The sequence below is a fragment of the Mesoplodon mirus genome, assembly GCF_964341445.2.
Source record: "Mesoplodon mirus genome assembly, chromosome: 2".
Lineage (NCBI taxonomy): Eukaryota > Metazoa > Chordata > Mammalia > Artiodactyla > Ziphiidae > Mesoplodon > Mesoplodon mirus.
The window spans coordinates 11,906,590-11,932,536 of NC_138977.1; the positions used below are offsets into that span (position 1 = coordinate 11,906,590).

General features: G+C 35.5%; 1 protein-coding gene across 5 annotated transcripts in view; it reads left to right on the top strand.

The window, feature by feature from the left end:
* The window catches only part of INPP4B (inositol polyphosphate-4-phosphatase type II B), an 880,599-nt gene that overhangs the window by 678,136 nt on the left and 176,516 nt on the right, over positions 1-25,947 (top strand). For all 5 annotated transcript variants that reach the window (XM_082610957.1, XM_082610958.1, XM_082610956.1 and 2 more), the window contains one exon: positions 10,137-10,284. In XM_082610957.1, coding sequence (XP_082467083.1) covers positions 10,137-10,284 — 148 coding nt within the window. The remainder of the gene's footprint in view (positions 1-10,136; positions 10,285-25,947) is intronic.

A 25,947-nucleotide genomic window follows, 5' to 3' on the forward strand; every position in this document is an offset into this window, starting at 1 on the left:
CAACCTATGACCAAGTGACATGTTTATAAAAAATTTTTATTAAGGATATAATACCAGGAGGGACATGCATTAAACAGTGAAGGGGCTACCTGGACAGCTAGACCAGCCATGTACCATAAAGTACTTGATAAGTTATCCATGTGGATAAAATAACTAATGTATCCTCAAAGGGTCTTCCTCACATATATTTTTTTCACCTGAAAGTTAACCAAACCATTAGTCCTTTATTTCAATATATCCAGATAATCTATTTAATTTACCAGATGTCAATTTTGAGAAATAAAATTGAAAGTGGGAGATACTACATTCATGTTAAATGCAGTTTGAATGAATCAAATAATCATCAGAATCATCTACACTGTAATTATAAGACACTTTTTAAGTGATTCACTCATGTGAACCTTGTAATTTTTTATGCCCACAAAGAGAAATGCCATTTTAAAAAACTGATTGGTTTATTATAAATTTCAAAGAGAAAGAGAAGAATGGCTCCTGGAGTAAGAAAATATATCACCTCAGGAAGAAGAGACAAAGGGAACATAGTGAAAAGTAAATCTGCACCTCCTAATTCTTGTGCCACAAAATCTGCAAGGCATGAGTCTTCGAAGCGTACTAACTCTTCCAAATTACTAGGGTACAATTCCTAACATATGAACTGTAATATGACAAAAAGTGACATGGAAGTGATGGAAGCAGCTGCATTTTGCAATTTAAATATACTGAGTGGAGTGAAAGATGATTGATTACTGCTTTTCCCTTTTCCTGGAGGTGACAGTTTTGCTGGTGATTCTCCACTTAGGTCCGATGATATTTCTCAATGTCCTTAGTCCAGGCAATCTGGAAGTGCCTGGAATATATTTGCCACAGATATTTTCTATGAGCCTTCTTATATCAGGGAAAGACAAGGCTAAATGACAGTCAAACGTTATAAAAGCTAGATTTTTTTAAGTTATTTTAAAGTACAACTAGGTGCTCTATATGAAATGTTTCTGTTCCAAATCTAAGTGTGTTGTGCACATATAGCATATGTAGCTAGACTATGCGCCTATGACTTTGGTCTGTGTGTACCTTGGTCTTTTGTTCTATTTATTTGTCTAAACTCAGCAACCTTGGAATTAATCCACTATATTCCCATCTGGTAGTTTTTCAAAATCTTTAGGTGAAGGGAGTTATTGACATTCTTCTCAAGTCTCTGTATTCATGTATTATATGGAACTTGCCAGTCTCAAGTGAGTGATGAAGTTCTTCCTGAGTGAGTGCAAGAGGATGTCATAGCTCATAGCTGCTCCTCGCTATTCTATTTATATCTCTAGAGGTTTAATGCATGACTTGGGAAATTCACTTGTCTATTGTGAGACTAAAAGAAAAAGCTCTTCCCCCTCGGGCCTCACCTTTTTCATGCCCTGTTTGCTTCTCCAGTTGAATGTGTATGTTGGGAGCCTGGGGAGTTGAGGGCAGGAGGAGAAAAGAGATAAGGAAAAGGAGAGGGGGCAGAATTTACAATTCCATAAAAAAGATATATAAGTACCTTAGTGATAGGAGAAAACAAATTCCTTTCAGCTGTTGGCTTTCATATTCTCTGAAACAGGAAACTCACTAGAAGGTACAGTATTAGAATTGTGAGGTTCTCATTTTGCTTAATTTTCTAATTCTGTAGTTCCTCAAATAAAGTTGTTAAAATAACAGATTTACCCATTTAATTATTGGTTTATTCATTTAAGCAAATGGTAGTGAAAACACTTAGCACTGTTTGTTGTTGAGGTATTGTTTGGGGGATGGGGGTAGGGGAAGTTATTTTTGAACAGAGGGAAGTGTAGACAGCAGAGTCCCTTATCTGGTCACGGAGTTGGGTGCCCTACTAAGTCTCATCAACTGAGGTGCCTTGCCTACAGCAGAACAAGAACAAATGTGCTCTGGTGGTCTTACTATCAGAGCACTGGACAGACTCTTCTGAAGAACTGGTGTCACAGCCTAAATTTGCTAACCAGCAGTGTGACCCTGCCAGACAAGCCAGCCTCTTTGGACATCAGTTCTTTTGCAATGAGCAAATTGACCTGGACAGTCTTTGATTTCCTTTTTTGGCTCTCAATGTCTGAAGTCTGTAGAGCATAGTTTAGCTTTTGCTATGTCTTCCTTCGTTTTAGAAATACTTCATGAAAGTATTCATTTTCATCCGTCTCACATGGAGTCACACATCTATTCTTTGTCACTTACTGTTGTCTTTCTCAGGAGTTATTTATATTTAATCAGCCTGACCACAGATAAGCTTTTAAAAAATTTTTGTCAAGGAGACAATTCTCTCTAGATTTCCTAAATCTACCAATTTTCCTTGTAAAAGTGTAATGCTACAGAATACTTCAGTCCATGGACTTTGATATTATTATGCCCAATCTGAGGCGCTAATGGGCCCTGTCACCAAGTTTCCTATTATCTTCACATTTCAAGTGAGTTTCCCCCTGTCAGCAAGCATTCAATCTGATACAGCATCTTTTTGGTTGAATTCCATACTGCTTGAGTCATGAAATTATCCTTGATATTTTTTAAAGATGACTTTCATGCTTTACATTAAAGTGTGTGCTGTCCATCGCCCTCACAGAGGGTGTATCTGACAACGATGATTTCCATGACTGTGTAAGTTAGAATCTAAGCCACAATGCAGGGACCACTCTGCTTTCAGTCCTAAACACAGGCAATTTCCCTCCTGTTTGGAGAACTTATTGGTGTTTTTCTTCTTGCCTCACAGATAAATCACAATTTTTCTTGAAATAGTCCACTATATCTTTGATTCTTTTTCCCCCAATAGGATTAAGCCATCTACTACTATTGCTGTACAGAAGATGCCTGATTATGTGCTATTTAAGAAGAAATGTTACTTATTTATTTCTGTGTCTCCAGGGCCAGAATACAATAGGCACTCAGTAAATATTTGTCAAAAGACTAAGAATGGGTATATCTTATCGTTTGATGCTTCAGGTAACAGAAAACTGCACTGTTATTCTTCTCTCCATGAGAAAGATATTCAAATTGAATTATTTAAGTTTGAAATAAAAGAATTTATTACTCTCCCTAAAAATTACTATGAAATTCTCATTTTAAGTTTTTTCCTGCCTCATATGGCACCATAGACTTTAACTGCCTTTTGCAATACCACACAGCTGAACTGAATATTGGGTGACATTTTCCTCACTACCACCTCATGTAAAGCAAGGCATGACAGAATATTTTAGGAGATATTCTGAGAGACATTGAAAAATATTTCCCTCTATATTCATTTTGAGTCCTGAGGAATTCCAGCCAAAAAACAAATCCCATTTTCCCCACTTTTTCTTTTCATTCATGAGGTACTAAATCAACTACTTGTCAAATTTTAGATCATATCAATTTATGCTAAAAAAGATATCTCTGTTGTATTTTCTCCATACTAGTTTAAATAGATTTTGCCCTTGTATTTATAACTCAGTGATGTGTAAAATATGGGACCATCTTGGCTTATAACATTGGCCCTTTATCCTTTATACTTACTTACTCACCAGATTTCTTTGCCCTTTGCTGTTTTAACAAATCCAATGGAGTCCATTGTCTACTGAAAAAAAAAAAAAAAAAAAAAAAAAACACACACACACAACCTAAAAGTTGAGAGTTATGTTTTATTTGGCGGATATTCTTAGGACTTCAAGCCCCCAGAGATAGGACTCTCAGATCACTCTGAGGAACTGCTCCAAAGAGGCAAGGTGGGAGCCAAGATATATAGGAGTTTTTGCAACAAAGGGCAGGTAGTCGGAACATCAACAGATTATTGGTAATTAAAGAAAACCAGACATCTCAAGTTAATGAAATTAGCGCCTTTCTATGTATGGGAAGATGCAAAGTCTGGACTGGTTGAGATCTTCCTTTGATGTGCACCTCAGCTATCTGGGGCCAGTATCCTGCATTTTATTATCCTGTGATCTCCTCAGGGTGTGCCAGCAGGGTGGCTCTAGCAGTTGACAGCTAGATGGCAGGCATTCTTTGCTTCCATCCCAAGTTCCCTCAGGGATCTCCCTCTGGGAGGCTGTAATGTGATGGCTGGATGGCTGCAACATCTTTTGTTTACTAATATGGAAGGTGGCATTCTTAGTTCACACCATTAACCTTGCTCTTTTGGAATTTTCATATGTTTTCATTACTGTGTATTAACACATTTATGGTGTTAAGTAGCTTCAGTAGAAGAGTGAATTTCACTGCCTAGCAATCAAAGAAATCATCTCTTAGACACCTTTAAATACTTCAGCTGTCTTCCCATTGTAAGTTTATTACCCCCTCCACTGCCCACCTTAGGTAAACTAGAAGAAAAATAAAGGCAAGAAGAGGATATAGTCAAAAGGTTAACATTTTGTGGACAAATGTGAGGAGGGCTTTCTCTCAGCTGTGGTTTTCCTTCTTTCAGTCTGATGCCTGTGCTCTCTCTTGAAGTGAGGTTTTTAGTTATGTCCTTCCCTCTTGCATTTTCCCCTCTCAATTTACACAGTTGTCAGGGCCCTAAGTGTTCATCTATTAGGGAAAGTAATGATGAGAAACATCTGAGGTGTAAGGTTTAAGCTCATTTCTGTGGAATGTTTGCATATACTGGGCACTCTGCTAGGTGCAAGAGATAAAATGAGGACAAAGAAAACAGTCATGGCCTTCACAAGTTTACCTTCTAATGGGGGACACAGAGCAGTAAACAGACAATTATAGCACAACTGGTAAGAACCATGATAGAGATGGGGATGGTGAGTACAAAAGAGAAACAACTGTAGGGAGGGAGCAGAGGGAAGTCAAGAAGGGCTTCCTGGAGGAGGTGCTTGCTAAGCTGAGTTTATAGGATGATGATGTGTAGCCAGGAAAAAGGAGCGTTCCTCTGAGGTGCAGGGAATACCTTGAACAGAGGCAAATTAACAAGAAACAACTTGAGTTCCATGAACCGCAGGTTGTTCCAGGCTGCTCAGCATGAAATATGAACCAGAAAAGGACACTTTTGTAGATCTGTCCTTTACTTTAATGACTGAATTAGAATGAACAGGGAAAATCACTCAAACTACAGTGAATGAAGCAAATCTCTTTTCTGACCACCCAAAACCAAAACTCCAAACTCTACACATTGAACTCGACAGTTTTCACCAGTTGGAGACTAAAACCCCACAAATATTATCTTTATGTTTTATTCTGCATCTGTAATAGTTTTTCTTGTTCTTGGCCTTGAATTGAAGATGGAAGGCCAAGAGCTTGTGGGTTTGGCTAGACTAGGGAAACAGCACTTTGTCTGACTCAGCTTACATCCTTTAAAAACAGCATAAACAATAACATAATTTAGATTTTATAACACACCTAAAGAAAAGTAATTTATAATTCTGGGGGAATTTATTTTTTAATAGTTTGTTTCATCTTTATTATTTTAAAAGAGATCTTTCTTTGCTGTGCTTTCTGAGCTCCTATCATGCTTTCTTACTTTCTCTTTTCTAAGCCTTGCTTAGGATAGTCTTTTAGTGATTTCTATTTAGGACTTTTAGTTCTCATCTAATCTTAAAAAGAGCCAATCTACATTTAACATGTATGTATCTAAATCTAAGATATTTTCAACTACAAATGAGAGAATGTCATTATCTAATTGGCTTACACAGACTTATCTTTACTAAGTGTAATGTAGCCTTTGGAGAATAGGCAATGCATGTACATTTGGCTGAATGATGAAACTATTAAACAACTGCATAATTAAAAGCTATAGAATAAATAGATTCTCTACAAGAATCTACAGTACATTAAAATAATCATTTTGTAAAGCTTGAAGCCAATGAAGTCAGATTCCATTTAAATATGTGACATCTACCACCTCCTGAAAGCAAGAAATTGCATGAAGGTAATCACAGATGAGCTTATTCTGGTGAACTGTATTAAAGACAATCTTAAGTGTTTGGCATTTTGATGATCCCCTCAACCCTGAATCCAAATTTCCAAATTTCCAAAGTTCCTTGTCTAATCCACTGATGTCCCCAACACAGACACAGAAAAGAGATCATCCCTATGATATCACTCTGGTTTATCTTTTCTGCCCCAGGTTGTTTGAACAACCATGCTTTTTTAATGTGTTGTCTATGTTTTGGCTTTGTTGAACATTTCCTTGGCATCTTTACTTTGATAATTCAGAACTGGAGCACTTGGCTTTCACAACTGCTGGAAAAGCAGGTGGTGTGCTACCGTATTAAAAAGGCCTTTACAGTGTCTGGAATAAATGATATGGAAATTTGAGTTGTGCTGCAATTTTAGGAGAAAAAAATCTGTCATTTACTTTCTGTCCCTGTGTTCACCTTAGAGGGTGGATCCCAGTGGGATATGTGGATATATATTCATATCTGGACCATCTTAGAACTTTATCCTTATTAAGTCATTATTAAGACTGTGGTGGTGTCCAGAATCTCTTCACTACTTTTCCCATGGTAGAATCTGTCACGTGATATTTTTAGCAATTGTTTTGGCAAAAGCAGTGAAATAAAATGAAGATAATACACACAGGGCTCTCTTTAAAAAGAACTTATAATCGATAAGTTAGATAGTTGTTTTTGCTGAGTTGAGCCTATTGTATGGTCAGAAATGCATCTCCTACATGAAGAAATACTTGACATCAGTGGAAAGCCAGAGCTGAAAGTGGTGGGCTCATTTACACAGCTGGAGTGTGTGTGCAGAATTGTTGAAACTGTATCTCTGCTATAGGGGAAAAGCATTTATAAAACGACAAAAGCATTCATCATTTATGGCCCACTATTCAATATTTGATACATGAATACGTTGCCTTTCTTTTATATGAGGAATGCAGAAATCTCCTCACTCTGAACCCAGCAAAATTTTGAGTTGAGAACATCTTATCTGGTCTGTCTGTAGCCATTGGAACAAATTTCATGGTAATTAAAAGTCAGGCCATATATATATATTTTATTTTCTAAGTCATAATCCATTATATGGCATTTTAAGAAACAGTAAGTGTTCTTGCTTTATACGTAGTAGGTGTTCAGTAAGCAATGCTACTGGATCAGACTTGGTTGTAAAGTGGATTCCACTATGTCTACATTGAGATCCTAATAACTATGTACAGTTAAATACTAATGTTTAGAGATCTATGAGTTTCAAAAGGTTAGAACCTATAGCATGAAAGTTAGATAGGAGACATTATTGGGAATTTTCGGGGGGGTAGATCATGTGGCCTGATTTTTTTGTTTATTATTTGCCCCAAGTGCTTTCCTTAAAAAAAACAGCAGCATTCCCACAGGGTCCTGGATGTTGTGTCTCGGGTGGTCAGAGGATAGTTCTGGAGCTCATTAATCACACTGTCCTTGATTTCTACCACTCTATTTCAACAAAGATTTATATTTAGAATACACTGAAAAACAGTAAAATGAAAACAGTAAAATCAAAATTTGAAGGACTACTTTTGTGATAACAGATAAAATAAAGAATATCATATTTTTCAACTTAATTAAAAATACAAATTTTCTAAAATATTATTGTTGGGCTTCCCTGGTGGCACAGTGGTTGAGAGTCCGCCTGCCGATGAAGGGGACACGGGTTCGTGCCCCGGTCCGGGAAGATCCCACCTGCCATGGAGCGGCTGGGCCCGTGAGCCATGGCCGCTGAGCCTACGCATCCGGAGCCTGTGCTCCACAATGGGAGAGGCCACAACAGTGAGAGGCCCGTGTACTGCAAAAAAAAAAAAAAAAAAAAAAACCACAATGAGATATCACCTCACATTTGTTAGAATGGATATCAAAAATACAAGAAATAGCAAGTGTTATTGGCAAGGAAGTGGAGAAAAGGGAACCCTCATGCAATGTTGGTGGGAATGTAAATTGGTGCAGCCACTATGGAAAACAATATGGCGATTCCTCCAAAAACTAAAAATAGAACTACCATATGATCCAGCAATTCCACTTCTGGGTATTTATCCAAAGAAAATGAAAACACAAATTCAAAAAGATATATGCATCCCAGTGTTTATTGCGGTATTATTTTCAATAGCCAAGACGTGGAAACACCCTGTTTCCACTGACGAATGGATAAAGAAAATGTGATACACACACACACACACACACACACACACACACGGAATATTATTCAGCCATAAAAAAGAATGAAATCTTGCCATTTGTGACAACATGGAAGGACCTTGAGGGCATTAGGATAAGTGAAATATCAGACAGAGAAAGACAGATACTGTATGAACTCACTTGTATGTAGAATCTAAAAACAAAAACAAAATAAAACATAACAAATCAGAAAAGAACTCATAGATATAGAGAACTAATTGGTGGTTGCCCGAGACAGGGGATGGGGGTGGGTGGAACAGGTGAAGGGTGTCAGAAGGTACGAATTTTCAATTATAAAATAAATAAGCAGTGGGGATGTAATGTACAGCTTGGTGACTGTAGTTAATAATATTGTATTGCATATTTGAAAGTTCCTAAGAGAGATTTTTAAAGTTCTCATCACAAGAAAAAATTTGTGACAATGTATGGTGACAGATGTTAACAAGACTTATTATGGTAATCATTTCACAATATATACAAATATTGAATCATTACCTTCTATACCTGGAACTAATATAATATTATATGTCATTTATACCTTTATAGCTCATTAAAAAGAGAAAGAAAATAAATATAATTAGCCTTATATACGGATCTGTGATATAATCTAATTGATAAAACTTAAAGGTCATGTTTATGGCAAAAACATAATCCTTTAGACATACAACTTTAGATTTAAAATATTGTCTCTCAACATCCTGGAAATATTCTATCATCTTCTTGCTTATATTGATGCTTTTAAAAAGTAAACATTCTAGCTAATTCTTGTAAGGGGTAGATAAGTGTGCCAGGAGCTTTGAATCTGGTCTTTAAAGAATGAGATGTTTGAAATAAAGGTTTCCTATTTAGTATCAATTCTGATAATAATAATTGTCAGACTGGACCTCTGAGAATGATAGTTGCAGAATGGATGAATAGTTGCTCATTTTAATGCTCAGAAATATATTTATATTTATATTTCCAAGTAATGAATGAGACACAACCTTATAGAACCCTAAAATGAGAAGGGTATTTTACTCCACACGTTGAAGAGACTTGGGCCACCTGCCAGGCTGGGCATTATTTAAAGTCTTACATCCACTTCAATATCAAATTCTCTTTTTAATCAGCTTCATTGGTAAACTGGAGCCAAATAATCATAGATACTTGACTGGTGATTGACCTGATATTTTGTTGTCCATTAAGCTTTGAAATATTTCTCTTATATTCTTTATCCAACAGCAATGGAAATAAAATCCTGCCCTGAAATATAGGGCTTGGTAGTGTGGTAGGAATGCTGGCCTCACAAAAAATGTATCAAGTATTATCTTAATATCTAGCCCTACACTTTTTCTTTAAATCTTTTAAAATCCTTGATGACATGACCATGTTATTTCTCCCCTAATCACTGTCACCCATCCCAAATATTCAGCTTGTTCATAGTCTCCCTGTCTTGCTTCTGATAATATGTGGTTTTAGGAAAGTGTTATTGACTTATTGACACTAAAGTATGAATAATATTTGAATTGTAATAGATCTTAAGCCAAGGAATGAACCATTCTGACATTTAAGAAAAAAGTCACTTTTGGTAGTAGGATCATTTAAAACCTCTAATATAACATATCAGTTATCACCTACTATATAAGTGGGTAAAGTTGACTAAGAGTGATTGGAAGAAATCCAGAAATGTATTTTTTCAAAGCATGTATGTTGTATAAATCCATATATTTTCGTCTATATTTATAAATACATATACTTTAAGAAAACCTTTAGAAGGAAAAAGAATTAATAGGTGGTATGTCAGAGAACCATAGTAGCCACATTTATGAATTGGAATTTGATTTTCACTTTTTAATTTAATAAAGACTATATCCCAGAAGCTACTGAAAAAAATAAGATATAAGGAGAAAATTCTTAGAAACTCAATTACACTATGGACTATGATAAAAAATTTTGATCAAATATTAGAATAGTAGCCTGATTAATGATTTTGTTAATTGATCTTTATCTAAAGTGCATATCTTTATAATTTAACTATTAACTTTATTTTTTCTCCTTTTCCAGTGTTAAAGAATCCAGTGTGTAAATTGTATAGATTTCCCACATCTGACAATAAGTGGATGCGAATCCGGGAGCAGATGTCAGAGAGCATACTTTCTTTTCATATTCCTAAGGAATTGATCTCTCTTCAAATCAAAGAAGATTTGTGTAGGTAAGAGAGAGTGATTTATGATTGTCTCTTACATTAATTATTTTTTTATGAAACATTTTTTCTTAAAGTATGATGATAACATAAAAATCTAGATCTGCATTGTCCAGTATGATGGGTCCTAGCCCTGTATGACTATTAATCACTTGAAATGTGATTAGTCCACTTTGAGATGTTCTGCCAAGTGTAGTATAAACACCAGAGTTTGAGTTCACAGCACACAAACAAAAAAAGACTGATTTCATAATGAAATGTTAACATTTTGGCTATACTGGGGTTGAATACAATATGTTATTAATTTTATGTGCTTCTCTTTTTACTTTTACTTTTTATTTTATTTTTTATTGCACTATAGTTGATTTACAATGTCTTGTTCATTTCTGCTATATAGCAAAGTGATTCAGTTATAGATATTATATGCATTTTTTAATATTCTTTTTCATTATGGTTTATCACAGGATATTGAATATAGTTCTGTGTGCTACACAGTAGGACCTTGTTGTTTATCCATTCTATATATAAAAGCTTACATCTGCTAACCCCAAACTCCCACTCCATCCCTTCCTCAAACCCCTCCCCCTTGGCAACCACCAGACTGTTCTCTATGTCCATGACTCTGTTTCAAAGATAGGTTCATTTGTGTCATATTTTAGGTTCCACACATAAGTGATATCATGTGGAATCTAAAGTATGATCTTTTTACTTTTTACATGTGACTACTGACCACTAGAAAATTTTAATCACATATGTGACTCTCATTTGTGGCTTACATTACACCTTTTCTGTGTAAATCTCTCACCACTAAAATGTGTTGAAAGAAATTCAATTATGAATCTTTAAAATTTTCTAAAGAAAAGTAGAGAAAAAATCATGTTGAAGACTCAAAAGGGAAATAGGAAAGATTGTAAGGAAATTGACTAGCGATTTCAGTAGAATATAAGGTATGGTTATTATGAAAAGGAATTAGAAAGCCCTAAGTTGAGAACCATCACCTTTTAGGAAAAACGCTGAGAAGAAAAGAATAATGGAGAGAATAATGAAATTTTAAAATGCAGCAGGCAAATTAAATCCACAAAGCCAGCAGAGAAGAACAGATTTGACAGTAAGAAATCACATCTCGGATATGGAAGACAAACACAATAAGTTCTTCTCAAATGTTCTTTCTTGGGAAAGAACAATTCATGCAAAAACTTGAAAACAGTGAAAACTTATGCAGGTTTTTATTTTACATGCTAAAATCAGACTAACCTTATACTTATTTCTCTGCAGAAGTCCATGGAATTACATCTACTGATTTTTGATTTTTTGAGAGAAAAAGGTTGTGGCCCACTTTATTATATAGGGTCAAGTTATGACTTTTTAAAAATTAGTTTCTGCTTTATAACAAAGTGAATCAGTCATACATATACATCTGTTCCCATATCTTATGACTTTTTTTTAATGAATGAAGGCAATGGAAATGACATACTTAAATACGCAGAAGCTCAGAAAATGTCATTCACCAAACTTTCTTTAAGAATCTACCCTTGAAGATATATGCTATCCAACTGAGAGAATAATTTAAATTAAGAATTATATTTATAATATAATATAAATTAATATACTGTAATCATTAAATTATAATATGAAATTAATATGATATAACATAACAAATTAAGAACTTAAGAATGGGACATTGTCCTACAGAAGGACTTGAAACATTTTTCTTGGTTGGGTGAAATCTCCGGCCCAGACAGAGCTTTAATCTGAAGTTCTTTTTTCAGCCTCTTTTGTTTTGTTTTAATTTTTATTGGAGTATAGTTGATTTTCAAGGTTATGTCAGTTTCTGCTGTACAGCAAAGTGAATCAGTTATACATATACATGTATCCACTCTTTTAGATTTTTTTCCCATATAGGTCGTTACAGAGTGCCGAGTAGTGTTCCCTACACTATACAGTAGGTCCTTGTTAATTATCTATTTTATGTATATGTCAATCCCAATCTCCCAATTTATCCCTCCCCACTTTTCCCTCCTGGTAACCATAAGTTTGTTTTTTACCTCTGTGACTCTATTTCTGTTTTGTAAATAAGTTCATTTGTACCATTTTTCTAGATTCCACATATAAGCGATATCATATGGTATTTGTCTTTCTCTGTCTGACTTAACTTCACTCAGTTTGACGATCTCTAGATCTATCCATGTCACTGCAAATGGATTCTTTTACCCCTAGTCTTACTAAGATCCCAGAAGGTGTTATACTTACCTCAACCTTCCTCTCAACAGCACAATTTTAATGGATTTTCTTACGTGGTTTGATGAAGAATCTGGGTGCCATTGTGCCCTTATCTTTCAGTAGTTGCAAAGAGTACAAGGTGCTTCATTTTCATGCTTGGAAATCTATATTGAGAGAATTATTTTTTAAAAAGCTTTGAGTCTTTTCTTCAAAAAAAAAAATTGCCAGGGCAACTTTATATTATGCTAAGTAACTGAAACAGCTACTTTCTGAATCTTTAAAATAACTATTAACTAAATTGTATCATTTTAGTTGGTGAAGAGCAGTAGATAAAAGCTGCCATTAAGTCCCTATTCATAGGACCTGTGGATGAATGGAGATAGTTATAGATGGATAGACAGAGAGATAGACAGACACACAGACATAGATATACAGTCTTTCTTTCCTTTTCTTTCTTTCTTTTTTTTTCCTTAGGAAAGTCAGTAAGCACAGTATGAATCTAGCTGTATAACAGGGGTTACAAAAACTTTTCCTTAAGGACCAAATAGTAAATATTTTACAAAATATTTTACAAAAGTACGATGTTTCCTCTCAATTACCCAGATGATGAATTTGCAAACATGATCAGACTTCTGTGAAGTCTGGATTTTGAAAATCCTACACTTTCTTTCATGAGCCACTGATTCTTTCAGTCTCACTTTTCACCCCAGATGTAAACTCTTCTACAACTTCTCTGTGTTGGTGTGTTGTCATCTCCCTATAGGGGTAATTAGGGTATTATTTGAATATTTTGTTACATAACTTCCCTCCTTTACCAAGGGAGTAGAAAATGGAAAAATTTCTGAAAAGACTGCTATGATTGACATCAGCCTCATAAACTCACAGGTAGAGATTTCCTAAGTTTGAGTATGGATTTAACTGTGAACGAAAATAGCAAGTAAGAAAGGGAATTTAGGGAATATTAGGTATATGTCTAGTCACAACTGTGTCTTAAAGACAAGGCATTATTAGTAGTTTTGTAATCTATTTAACTCAGTAAGAATGAAATCCCACTCATGCATTTGAAGGTATATTATTAATTTTATCATGTCTGGGATTGGTAAACACTTGACAGGCTAAGTTAGTGTGAGTCTGTTGGCAGGGACCAGGTATGTGCATGGTACGCCTCTTTGCCTAATGCATACCTGTATGTATCAATGAGGAAAATGTTGTCCTTCTCAGCCGTCATGATATGGAGTGTAAATGTTGGCAGGGACATAATGGTGCAGCAGCTACTTTCCCTCACTCATACCTAGTGTCCTTGCCTGCAGCTGCCATCTGAAAACTCTCTTGCTATTAGTCCCTTAGTGTGACATTGGACTCAACGTGAACTACTTTTATTAACTTTGAGATTGTACATACACAAAGTCTTAGGGCTCTGATAGAGTTTAAATTCTTTGGGGGCTCCCTCTGATTGGCCTAAGCATTAATACCTTCTGAGTTCAAGTTCAGATATATAACATCTGTTGCATTGGCTGTGACGTGTTTTCACAATGCTAAACTTTGAATTTTATAATACGGTTTAGGCCCAAAAAATTCACAAGCAGAAAATTGTAAATGACAATTTATGTTTACTGTTGTGAAGAAAGGCTTATATTAGCAATTTTCTGCCTCTTTGCTCCTGAAGCCATATTTTTTAAAATATATAAAATGTGTGGTAATTTTTTTCTGTAAAAATAATATATGATCACTATAGAAAATAGTGAAAATATAAAAAAGAAAAAAATATCACTCTAAACCCACCACCCAGAAGAAATACTGTGTCTTTATTTTCTACATCTACCCTCATCTTCATAAGCTTCACTGTGGAAAGCAGACTTTTGGTTCCCATGATTACTATGCCCTGGTATCACATTTACATTATTCTCCCTCAAATAATTCCTGTCTCAGTAAATGCCACCCTCTCTTCAACAGTTCAATGCAGAAACATAAAACATAAGTATTTTTGTCTTGTCTCACCAAACCTATACACATTCCACATTCAAGTGCAAGTATCAGTTTCTAATCATGCTAATTCCACAATTTCTCTCAAATTCATTTATTTTTTATGTTTTCACTCTATCCATTCTAATCCCACCCACTATCATTTCTTGCCTGTGATAGTGTACTGGTCTATAACGGCTTTTCTGCCAACGGCCTTGCTTCCTTAAAATCCATGGTTCACTTTTTTATGAACAAATGATACAATTGAACTTATTTACAAAGGAGAAATAAACTCACAGACATAAGAAACAAATTTATGGTTACCAAAGGTGATAGCGGAGGGAAGGGAGAGCAGAGAGTTTGGGATTAACAGATACACACTACTATATATAAAACAGGTAAACAACAATGACCTACTGTATAGCTCAGGGAAATATACTCAATATCTTGTAATAACCTATAATGGAAAAGAATCTGAAAAAGAATATATACATATATGTATAACTACATCATTTTGCTGTACACTAGAAATTAACACAACATTATAAATTAACAATTCTTCAATTAAAATATAAAGAAAAAAGAAAAAGATCCATGGTTCACATTGCAGACTCACATAATCTGATTAAAAATGTTATAAGTATGCAGATTTCCAGCAGGAGTATCAAGGAGACAGCACTGATGTATAACCTCTTAAGTGCTGTGCTGGAATTATGTGTTGGGAAGGGAAGACGGGGAGGTCCTGCTTACCAAGTATCAGTATAACACCTCGCTTCTGAGAAGTTTACTAAATGATTCTATAATCGTGATACCTAAGGGATGTGGTATTATAAAGTAGCCCAGTTCTTTGATCTAGCCTCCTTGAAGGATGGGGGGGGGAAGACAACTGGTTTATTATAGAGTTAGTGCAATGGAGAGAAAAAGGAGAGTACATGTTGAAGATAGCTCAGAGATCCTAAATACATAGAAGAGGTGTGTGTGTGTGTGTGTGTGTGTGTGTGTGTGTATTTTTGCCTGTGTTTATAATGCCACAGGCTTTACAGTCCTTCACCTTGGGTTTCATGCAGGCAAGTTATGTAGGTCTTGCCAAACTACCACTTATAAAATTTTTATAGCTTGTTTTAGTGTTGCCACGTATTTTGTTTACATTGAGTATTTTATTCAGATTTTGTACTACTTCAAAAGTTTGCTTTGTAGTTTTGATTTGCATTTCTCTAATGATTAATGATGTTGAGCTTTCTTTCATGTGTTTGTTGTCAATCTGTATATCTTCTTTGGAGAAATGTCTATTTAGGTTTTCTGTCCATTTTTGGATTGGGTTGTTGTTTTTATGATATTGAGCTTCATGAGCTGCTTGTAAGTTTTGGAGATTAATCCTTTGTCAGTTGCTTCATTCGCAAATATTTTCTCCCATTCTGAGGTATCACCTCACACCGGTCAGAATGGCCATGATCAAATAATCTACAAACAATAAATTCTGGAGAAGGTGTGGAGAAAAGGGAACCCTCTTGCACTGTTGGTGGGAATATAAATTGATTCAGCCACTATGGAGAACAGTATGGAGGTTCCTTAAAAAACTAAAAATAGAACTACCATATGACCCAGCAAGCCCACTACTGGGCATATACTCTGAGAAAACCATAATTCAAAAAGAGTCATGTACCACAATGTTCATTGCAGCTCTATTTACAATAGCCAGGACATGGAAGCAACCTAAGTGTCCATCAACAGATGAATGGATAAAGAAGATGTGACACATATATACAATGGAATATTACTCAGCCATAAAAAGAAATGAAATTGAGTTATTTGTAGTGAGGTGGATGGACCTAGAGTCTGTCATACAGAGTGAAGTAAGTCAGAAAGAGAAAAACAAATACCGTATGCTAACACATATATATGGAATCTAAAAAACAAACAAACAAAAATGGTCATGAAGCACCTAGGGGCAAGACGGGAATAAAGACACAGATCTACTAGAGAATGGACTTGAGGATATAGGGAGGGGGAAAGGTAAGCTGGGACAAAGTGAGAGAGTGGCATGGACATATATACACTACCAAATGTAAAATAGATAGCTAGTGGGAAGCAGCCGCATAGCACAGGGAGATCAACTCAGTGCTTTGTGACCACCTAGAGGGGTGGGATAGGAAGGGTGGGAGGGAGGGAGACACAAGAGGGAAGTGATATGGGGATATATGTATATGTATAACTGATTCACTTTGTTATAAAGCAGAAACTAACACACCGTTGTAAAGCAATTATACTCCAATAAAGATGTTAAAAAAATAAATTTGCTTTGCTTAGTCAACATTGAAATGCTAGTTAATAGAAGAAATGATGGAACTTGTGGCGTTGAAGCTCCATGGCAGCTACACATACCATATTAAATGATGGTGTGCACACATATATGTTTAGATGGGAGGCTTGGGTGGCCATAGGGTGTTTGGTTTTATCAAAACATATACTTTTCTACATTATAATATGATGTTTGAAAACTTATTATGGTACAAAAGTTTTAAAGAAATGAAGTATTTCAGTGACAATGAACCTCATGGTCCATAAAACTCCCCAGGAAAAAATTAGTTTGATTTATATCATGTATTATTCTCTTTTTCTCCTGCTTCATTTCTTCTCTCTATATATTTTTCTTCATTGGTCCCAGGGGTGAGGAAGGAGAGAAACTTCCTTGAATATAATTTTGGGAGTCTAAAAGAAAGGATAAGAATAATTTATAACAATTAACTTTAAGATGTCCTTAGGTTTTATATAAGACATAAATATTTGTGTGTACCAGGCAGAGGAACAATCTTGTAAATAAAATATAAACATCTGAACCAAACCCTTTAGTAGGGAAAATGTAATAGAATTTGGGACATAGAAAGTTTAAATAAAAGTCTTGCTAGCACTTCTTTTAGAGAATGTGAATGCTTTCCTCTTAGATATTGGTGTTTGTAAATATCATACATATACTAAATTCATGATGATAAAATATTTTATGTCAATGAAGACACTGTTTTGTTCAATACTATATATTTCAAATATTCTATATTCTTCATTTTTAGAGCTATATTACAGACCTATGATAAGTGTATCTATCTGTTTATCTATCTAGTCTGAAAACTATTTCTTGAATGCAGTATATTCTTATATATGCAAAAAAATAGTAAGATACTTTGAAATCCCAGGTTGAAAGCCTAGTTGCTGCAGAGTTACATTTCAGAGACATGTTCTACATGCTGACTTAAATATTATCATATACTATTAAATGGGTTTTCTAAGCAATATACTTGGTTTGAAAGAAATGAGGAAGATAGTTAATTTTCTGACCTTGCACCTTATCTTAAAGCATTTTGTGACTATTACATTCAAAAAGGTTCATATTATTTCAAACCAATAATGCTACAGGAGTGCCATTTAAAAAATGTTAAAAGTATATACTAGGAATTATGAACTAGAACTAGAATATATTCATATAAATTCTATTTCAAAAATATCCTCACTGTACAAAAAGTTGTACAGTAGGATTTTACCACATAGTGAGCCAGCCTGTCCATTGAACGTGGTTAGATCTTCTTTTCAAAATTTATCACCAGATGAGGTTTCCCCTTCACACGTCCTACAAGACAAACAAGGGCTCCTGTCTACCTACATCTCCAGCCTCATCTTACACCTTGTTTATTTTGGCCTGGCTGAAGTGCATGACTTTTGAGATGTCTACTGACATTTGCATACTTAGATAAAAGCACACTGAAAATCTTTACTGACCTTAAAGAAACATTGATTAGTGGGAAAAGTAATAAGGAGTCAGCTATTCTGTTTAGGTCTCATAGATACTGAATAAACCTCAAACTGATGAATTTCATAGATATTTTTTATAGTGTTCTATCTCTTCCACTTTGTTTCTCTTTGTGTTTCTTTCTGTCTCTGTTGTTTGCTTTCTCTGAGGAAAATCTTAAGTCCTAAAGATCCAAAAGTGATGCATAAAAAAATATCCCTTTGGGACTCTACTGTTGACTCATACCTGATAAGTGTTATTTCTTCTGTTCATTTTTCTTCATGCAACGTTGATGCACAGTTGAAATACCATGTGGTATATTATTTATCATGGAAAGAGCGCATTGGCCCTACCAACTCCTAGTATTGAGGGCAGATGCTGTGTGCCATTAAGTTCATCATTATAGATTCTTGGTATCATTTAATGAGATGTCCTGAGAGCGCTTAGTATCACCAAGCTGGCGATAGAAATATGTGTTTTATTTTGCTGTTTGGTTATTACAATAGCCCCACAGGAACAAATAAGACAAAGCTCACTCAGAAGCATATTTGTCCATTGTGCCAGGATTCTTTATTTCACATGGATTGAGTAGGAGAGAGTGTATGTTGTGATGATAAAAACACGGAATTGGAATAATTATCAATCCGAATCCAAAACCTCTTTATCTGCCATTTGATACATACTTATAATTTTTAAAAAATTATACAATTTCTCAATTTTCAATTTTTTTTCACTTTTTAGATAATAATATTATCATTTGTCCTACAGGGCTACTGTAGAAATTAAGTGAACAATCAGGAGACTCTAGTACTTATGGCTATGGGATTTGTGGTGTGTGTGTATGTAAGTGCAGCTCTGGGTTTGAAACCTGGCTCTCCCAAGTCTACTTAACAGCTATGTGGCATGGCACAATTTAACTAACTGCCATAATTCAGTTTCCTCAACTGTAAAGAAAGGATTAAATAATAAATGCACAAGGTTATTGTGAGGTTTAAAATGAGCTACTGAAAAATGCCTGGTGCATATGTACATAGGCCTTTTTTTTTTTTTTTTTTTTTTTTTTGCTGTACGCGGGCCTCTCACTGCTGTGGCCTCTCCCGTTGAGGAGCACAGGCTCCGGACACACAGGCTCCGCGGCCATGGCTCGCGGGCCCAGCCGCTCCGCGGCATGTGGGATCTTCCGGGATCGGGGCACGAACCCGTGTCCCCTGCATCGGCAGGCGGACTCTCAACCACTGCGCCACCAGGGAAGCCCGTGTACATAGGCCTTTAATGTGTGGAAACCACTCTTATCACTTATGTAAAGAATCATATACACAGTAGACACCCATTGTATCAAAACTATTATTGTTGTTATTTTTCATCTTAGCTGAATGTTGATAGTGTTTCAGTCAGAAAACCGAGCCTATAATTTATTTATAATCTCCTTTAGTTTACTAACCTAGCATACCTCATAGATGCGTTTATTATATGGTACTACAAATTCCCAGTGGGCAGAAAAATGGACTTCTCTCTCAAAGCTGGTGTATTTAGAGCTGAGACAGTGATTTTGGAATGATAGTCAGGCTTCAGACTTCAGATTAGTTAGGACCTTCTGGGACACAGAAAAGGAGGAACTTGTCAATTTTCTTATTGTACTATTCCTGGAATCTAGCATAATACCTGGCATATAATAAGCACTCAGGAATGTAGTCTTTTCCCAAGAACAACTGAAATTGCGTGAAAAAAATGACATGATTACACTTAGAAAAAGGGAAGCAAGTGTGGAGGGATAAAACAATTTAGGGAATGTTGTGTTTGTCTGGGCTAACAATGATGGTGACTTAGACCATGGTGGTTGGGGGGAAATGGTGAAATGTACAAACATTTGGGATTTTTTTTGACGAGCAGAGTTTGGTGATGGATTATCTCTGGAGGTAAGGTGTGCAGAATAACTTAAGCATTCTGACCTGCATGACTGAAAAGATAAGTTATAATTCTTTGATGTAGGACATAGTGGGCAAGCACAAGGTTTAGAAGAAAAAAAGGAGCCCTCTTTGGCTCTAAATTGAACCATCGAGGTCTTTGCTATTAAATACAGATGCTGCTTGCTCCATGTGGCTATTGAAACTTAAGTTAAAATGAAATGAAATTTAAAATTTAGTTTCTCCATCACCTTAGTCACATTTTAAGTGTGCAGTAGTCACATATGGCTAGTAACCATTGTAATTAAATAGCACAGCTTTGGAACATCACCATTACACAGAGAGTTCTATTGGACAGCACTGATCTAGGATAAACAGCAGTAGCATCTCTAATTTTAAAAAGTTCTAGTAACATAAAATCCCCCTTTCTTCCTGCTCATTGGAATTTAATGTAAAGAGTAAGAAAGCTGACATCAAGCTTTACCCTTGTCTGCAAAAACAGAAGGGTTTTATTTTGTTTTTTCCTCAAGCTGATAGTATCAAGATGTATGTTCTTGATGTGATTTCTAGTGAGAGTGAGATTGTGATGTATTTCTAATGGAGAGTCTATCTAGCATAGTAGTTTAAAGCATGGGCACCCTAGACAAACCTCCTGGGCTTCATCCCAACTCTGCTACTCACTATCTGGATAACTTTGGGTAAATTACTTATCTTCCCTGAGTCTCAGTTTCCTCATTTAAAAAATAAGGATGATAATAATACTACCTACTTCCTTGGGCTGTTATGCATATAGAATGAATGAATATAAAGTTCTTATTATAGCGCCTGGCATGAATAAATAATCAGCACTACTAAATATTTGTTAAAGGAATAGAAAATACATAAGAATTTTGTTTTGTTGTTTGAGATTCCAGCAATTATGATAGCCAAGTCTGTCTGGTAAGTTCACACTTGAGTAAAGTATTTGCACCGGCTCTTTGTTGACCTGGGTGGAATTTACATACAGATGAGTCCCTCAGATGGGAGATTCCAATCTTGTCCTCCTATTGAAGGATACTTGCTTAAGAGAAATCATACTCACCAGAAATTAAAATAAAAAAGAGAACAAGATTTGCATTCACAAGACCTCGGTACATGTCTTGATTCTGCCACTTCCTAACAATATGGCATCAAATAAGTTACTTTACTTCTCACTTATATTCTTCCCATTTGTCCAGAGCAATGTTGTTCACTAGAACTTTCCACAGTGATGGAAATGTTCTATACTGCACTGCCTACTCTGATAGCCATGTAACTGTCGAGCACTTGAAATGTGCCTAGTGAGACTGAATTTTTTATTTTGTTTAGTCGGGCTCTGGGACAATTATATCTGAGGAGTGTTTTAAGAATAAGAAAAGAGACACATTCTATACAAAAGTAACCTTGAATACCTGGAAAGCCTTACGGTGTTCCCCAAAGAGCTCTACTGCCAGCACTTTGAGAGCTTCTTGAATTCTGTCTACCTATGAAACTGAACTGGGTGATATATGCACTCCAGATGCAGGAGTGAGAATTCAAAGGGGTGATACTCACAAACGTTTGTACTTTCTAAAAGTATGGGCATGAATAATGAAAAATGGTAACAGTGTGAGCATATGTTCTTGCTTTAGTAGCCTTTCAGGTACAGTGAGTAATTTTCATGGCTACCCAAAATAAAAAGACATATATTAGTATATGTGGATTTAGGAGAAACTTCATATGAACACGCCACCATTTTAAGCATAAATGAAACTGAGCTTTAACATATTAAAACAATAAATGACCATGTTTGACAAACTTTGAAGGGTAAAGAAGATGTTATGTGGAAGTAAATAAACACCAAATCACCTTTATCAGGAGCAGCAAATAGACTCTCAGAATGGAATAAGACATACTTATCATTTCTCATTTTTTTCTAACGCAGTTACCTAAAATTAAATTATAGAATCTGGCTGTTTATCAGATACACACAGATTCTGTGATTACAACTAATTCCTGTAGTTACCGTGTTCCAATGCTTAGTCTTTGCATATAAACTTGGAACCTTGAGTGTATAGTACAACAGCCGCTTATTTTAATGTTACATGAAAATCAGAGTGAATGACCACTCAGAATATCCAGTCACTTTTTCCAGTGAAATAGTGGCTCGTGGATCGCAACATTACCCACGTTGTCATTTACAAAAATGCATTTTAAAAAAGCCTGTGATTTATGGATGCAGTTTTTATCCCTCTACGGGTTAAAGCACAGACAGTTTGAATTGTAGGTTGAAAATACTGTGAAACTTGACATGTAGTTGAACTTTGTTCAGTTTTATGGTGTCACCCAGCCACTTTATGAAATGAAGCCACCCACCAGTCATTTATGGAGTCTACACTTCATTGACTATTTCATATTTAATTGTTTTTCCTAATGGATAAATTTTTATGGCTTCTTTCAGGTTTGTTTTAAGGTCTAATTTTGCTTAATGAATGAAAGCCATTTGGCTCTTAAACTTGCCACCCATGTACACCCACATGTAGTTTTAGAGTGTGATAACTACCAAAAGACTCTATTTAAATTGTGTAGCCATTTTTATTCTACAAAATGGTATTGTACAGCCCATTGTAGGAAAATATTTCTATTTGCTTAGATAATAACAATTTCAAATAACATTTTAATGTCTTTCTTACTGGTCTGTATCCTTTGGTAAATAAATTTTTATCAGGCTATTTGGTCTTACTTCCTTCTTGTAAATGAATTAACTGTTACTGTTGGGCAAGCTTTCTTATAATAATTACTTTTCCTAATTTCAGGAATTTTTAAATTCACATAACCAGATTTTTAAAAGTTGATTATTCTGGGTTTACACTTCTAATAAGATAGGTGCTCACAGGTGGCACTTTGGCCTCAAGACTAGAGATTTCTTGTGTATGTCCCTTAGACAAGCTGAGCATTTCTGTGGTTATTTTCCTTTTGAAGATGTCAGAGTATTTGTAAAATGTAGTGGGAGGGATAAAAGTTCATGAAAGAGCTTAAACTATATTCTAGATGTTTCCATCTCACCACCACCCCCAACTTCTTTTACACCAAGCAGAAAGAAAGCTTTCTGATGGAATCTCTACATAGTTAGTGTATTACTCAGGATTCTCTAGAGAAACAGAACTAGTAAGGTGTGTGTGTGTATGTGTGTGTGTGTGTGTGTGTGTGTGTGTGTGTACTCATCCTTAGATCTTCAGGGTGAGTCAGCAAGCTGGAGACCTAGGAAAGATTATGGTGTAGTTTTAGTCCAAAGGCCAGCAGGCTTGAGACCCAGGAAAAGCCAGTGTCCCAGCTCAAAGTCAGCCTGGCAGGAGGAGTTCTCTTTTGGTCAGGAGATGGTCAGCCTTTTTGCTCTATTCAGGCCTTCAACTGATTGGATGAAGCCCACCCAAAGTAGGGAGGACAATCTGCTTTACTCAGTCTATAGATTTAAATGTTAATCTCATCCAAAACACCCTTATAGAAACACCAGCAATCACATTGGACCAAATATCTGACACCCTGTGGTCTAGCTAAGTTGACACATAAAATTAACCATCACAGTAAGAGATGCCATATGAAGGTACATTTCAAATCTTTCTCTATCCTTGAGGAAAACATAACCAAACTAGGGTGACAGATCTCAACCATATAAGGTTAGAAGTCTCATCAGTGACTCATTTGTGTATTGCATGTATGCATTTTAACTGGGGCAGAGCTCAGCATTCTACTTTGGGGTTAGCTTATATTTTGACTTTATCTCGAATTTCAGGAAAATCTAAGAATTACAGTCTTCAAGCAAATCTTTCATTCAGTTAACAGGCCTACATGGAACACTTTCTATGGAGAAAGGACTGTGGTAGGACAAGACGATAAACAAGACAAGTCTCTGTAACTCACAGACTCAGAGCAAAGTTTTCCCCATGTTGGAATTCCCCTCCTTGAATACATCATCATCAGGCTTTGAAACTACTTTTAAATAGAGGCTTTAAGTAGATGCTAAACTTTTTCCTCTTTGAACTAGGTTCTATTTTGGTAGTCTTAAACCTAGCTTTATTTTTCAGCAGTAGAAACTGTTTACAGCTCTGTACAGAGAATTCCAGTATGAATTATGGAGATTCAGTTAGAGCAGGTGGATGGCTGGAGTAAGGAAAAGGGCCAGATGCCAGTTTGCTTACTTGGTTTCCCTGTTTCCCAGCACCCTCCCTGTCCTTCTAGCCATGACAGCCCCAGGGGTGTAAGTAATAAAGTTTAAAAAATATTTAATTTAATTTATTTAATTTAATAATCTTTCCAGTGTTTCATGCATTATATGTGAAAGCTGTAAAGCAGCTTTGGCTATTTCCCTTTCAGTTTCTCTATGACTCATTTTGTGTTCAGTTATTTCTTTTTACTCTTCAAGAGTCATTTGGGTTTTTTGTTTGTTTGTTTTTTGTCTCATTTTCTCTTCATGTTATTTAATAGTCTGTGTTTCAAACATGTTATACTTAGTAGTGTGTTTCATATTATGGAAGGTTCAGGGGGTCATAAAACCTCCAGGAACTTGCAATTTTCCTAAAGAGAAAAGCCTATATTTTTGAAATACTTAAACAAGGTAAGATGAAACAAACCATATAGGCAAAAAGTGCACCATCAGGTTATTTTCAGAGATCTGTATGAATATTTCATCAAGTATCAAGAATGTCAATCTTTACAGTTGAAATGTCAAGAACCATAGAGCATTAGGTATTTCTCAAGTAGGCCTTAGCAATCACCTGTCTCCTTTGGAGACATATTTTATATGATTTGCCTTTTATTTTTGTAGGTAGCAAAGTGAAAGTGGATGGATGACAGTAAGTGCCAAAAGAACTTTAATGTGTAAGCGGCCTAAGCTTACTAGTATTTGAATATTCAGTCTTTTTTTTTCAACTTCCTGGGCCTACCTATTGGAGTCTTGGAGAATTGGAAAGAGTTAGAGACAAGGTAGAAAATTTGTTTTAAAAATAGAACTTTAGTGAGAGTAAGGTAGGGAATTCATAAGAGATTGTGTGTGTTTAGCAGGGCAGTGGATTTTCCAGAAAGAAATATTCATTGTCATTGTTGTAAGGTAGCAACTGAAGCAGACAGCTTTTGAAAGCAGAAGCTGTTGTTACTGTGAGTAAAATGATAATGTTAATAGATAGCGGAGTGTTTTAAAAAATATTTTCTATGGATTAAAAATGCATTTACACAGCTCATCACTTTTTCCATTCATACCAAAGGTTTAGTAAAGATGTGTAACTGTTTAATTATAATGTTGATGCCAGATTTCTGTTTAGATAAAAGCGGCAACATGCAGACTGGACCACAGAGGCCATTATCTATGAGTCTCAGAATACTAGACACCACTATGCACTTGAACATATTTTAGAGATTATTACTGCATACCTAGTAGCCATGCCATTTGAACTGAAAGATACAGAAGTAAAAAATCTCAACTTATAACTTACCCTTTGTTCAGGTTTAATGTTAAAAGTACATGAAAGTTTATAAATGTGATTCTAGAAGTCAATAGCTCCAGATTCTACACCCCTTCATATATGTTCATTGAGTACCTTCATAAACAAGGCACTGTGTTTATTGTTTGTAATTTTGTTAATTTGTTTTGTATTTCTTTGTTCTTACAGTGGAGAATCATATGTGGTGAGGAAAGAGTTGGTATAGAATTATAGTCTAAAAGGCTTATAGTTTTCTAGTGACTCTGAGATTAACAAGCAGTTTTATTTAGATGCTTCCATCTGTGAAGCAAGAGGTTTCAAATTGTTTCCTACA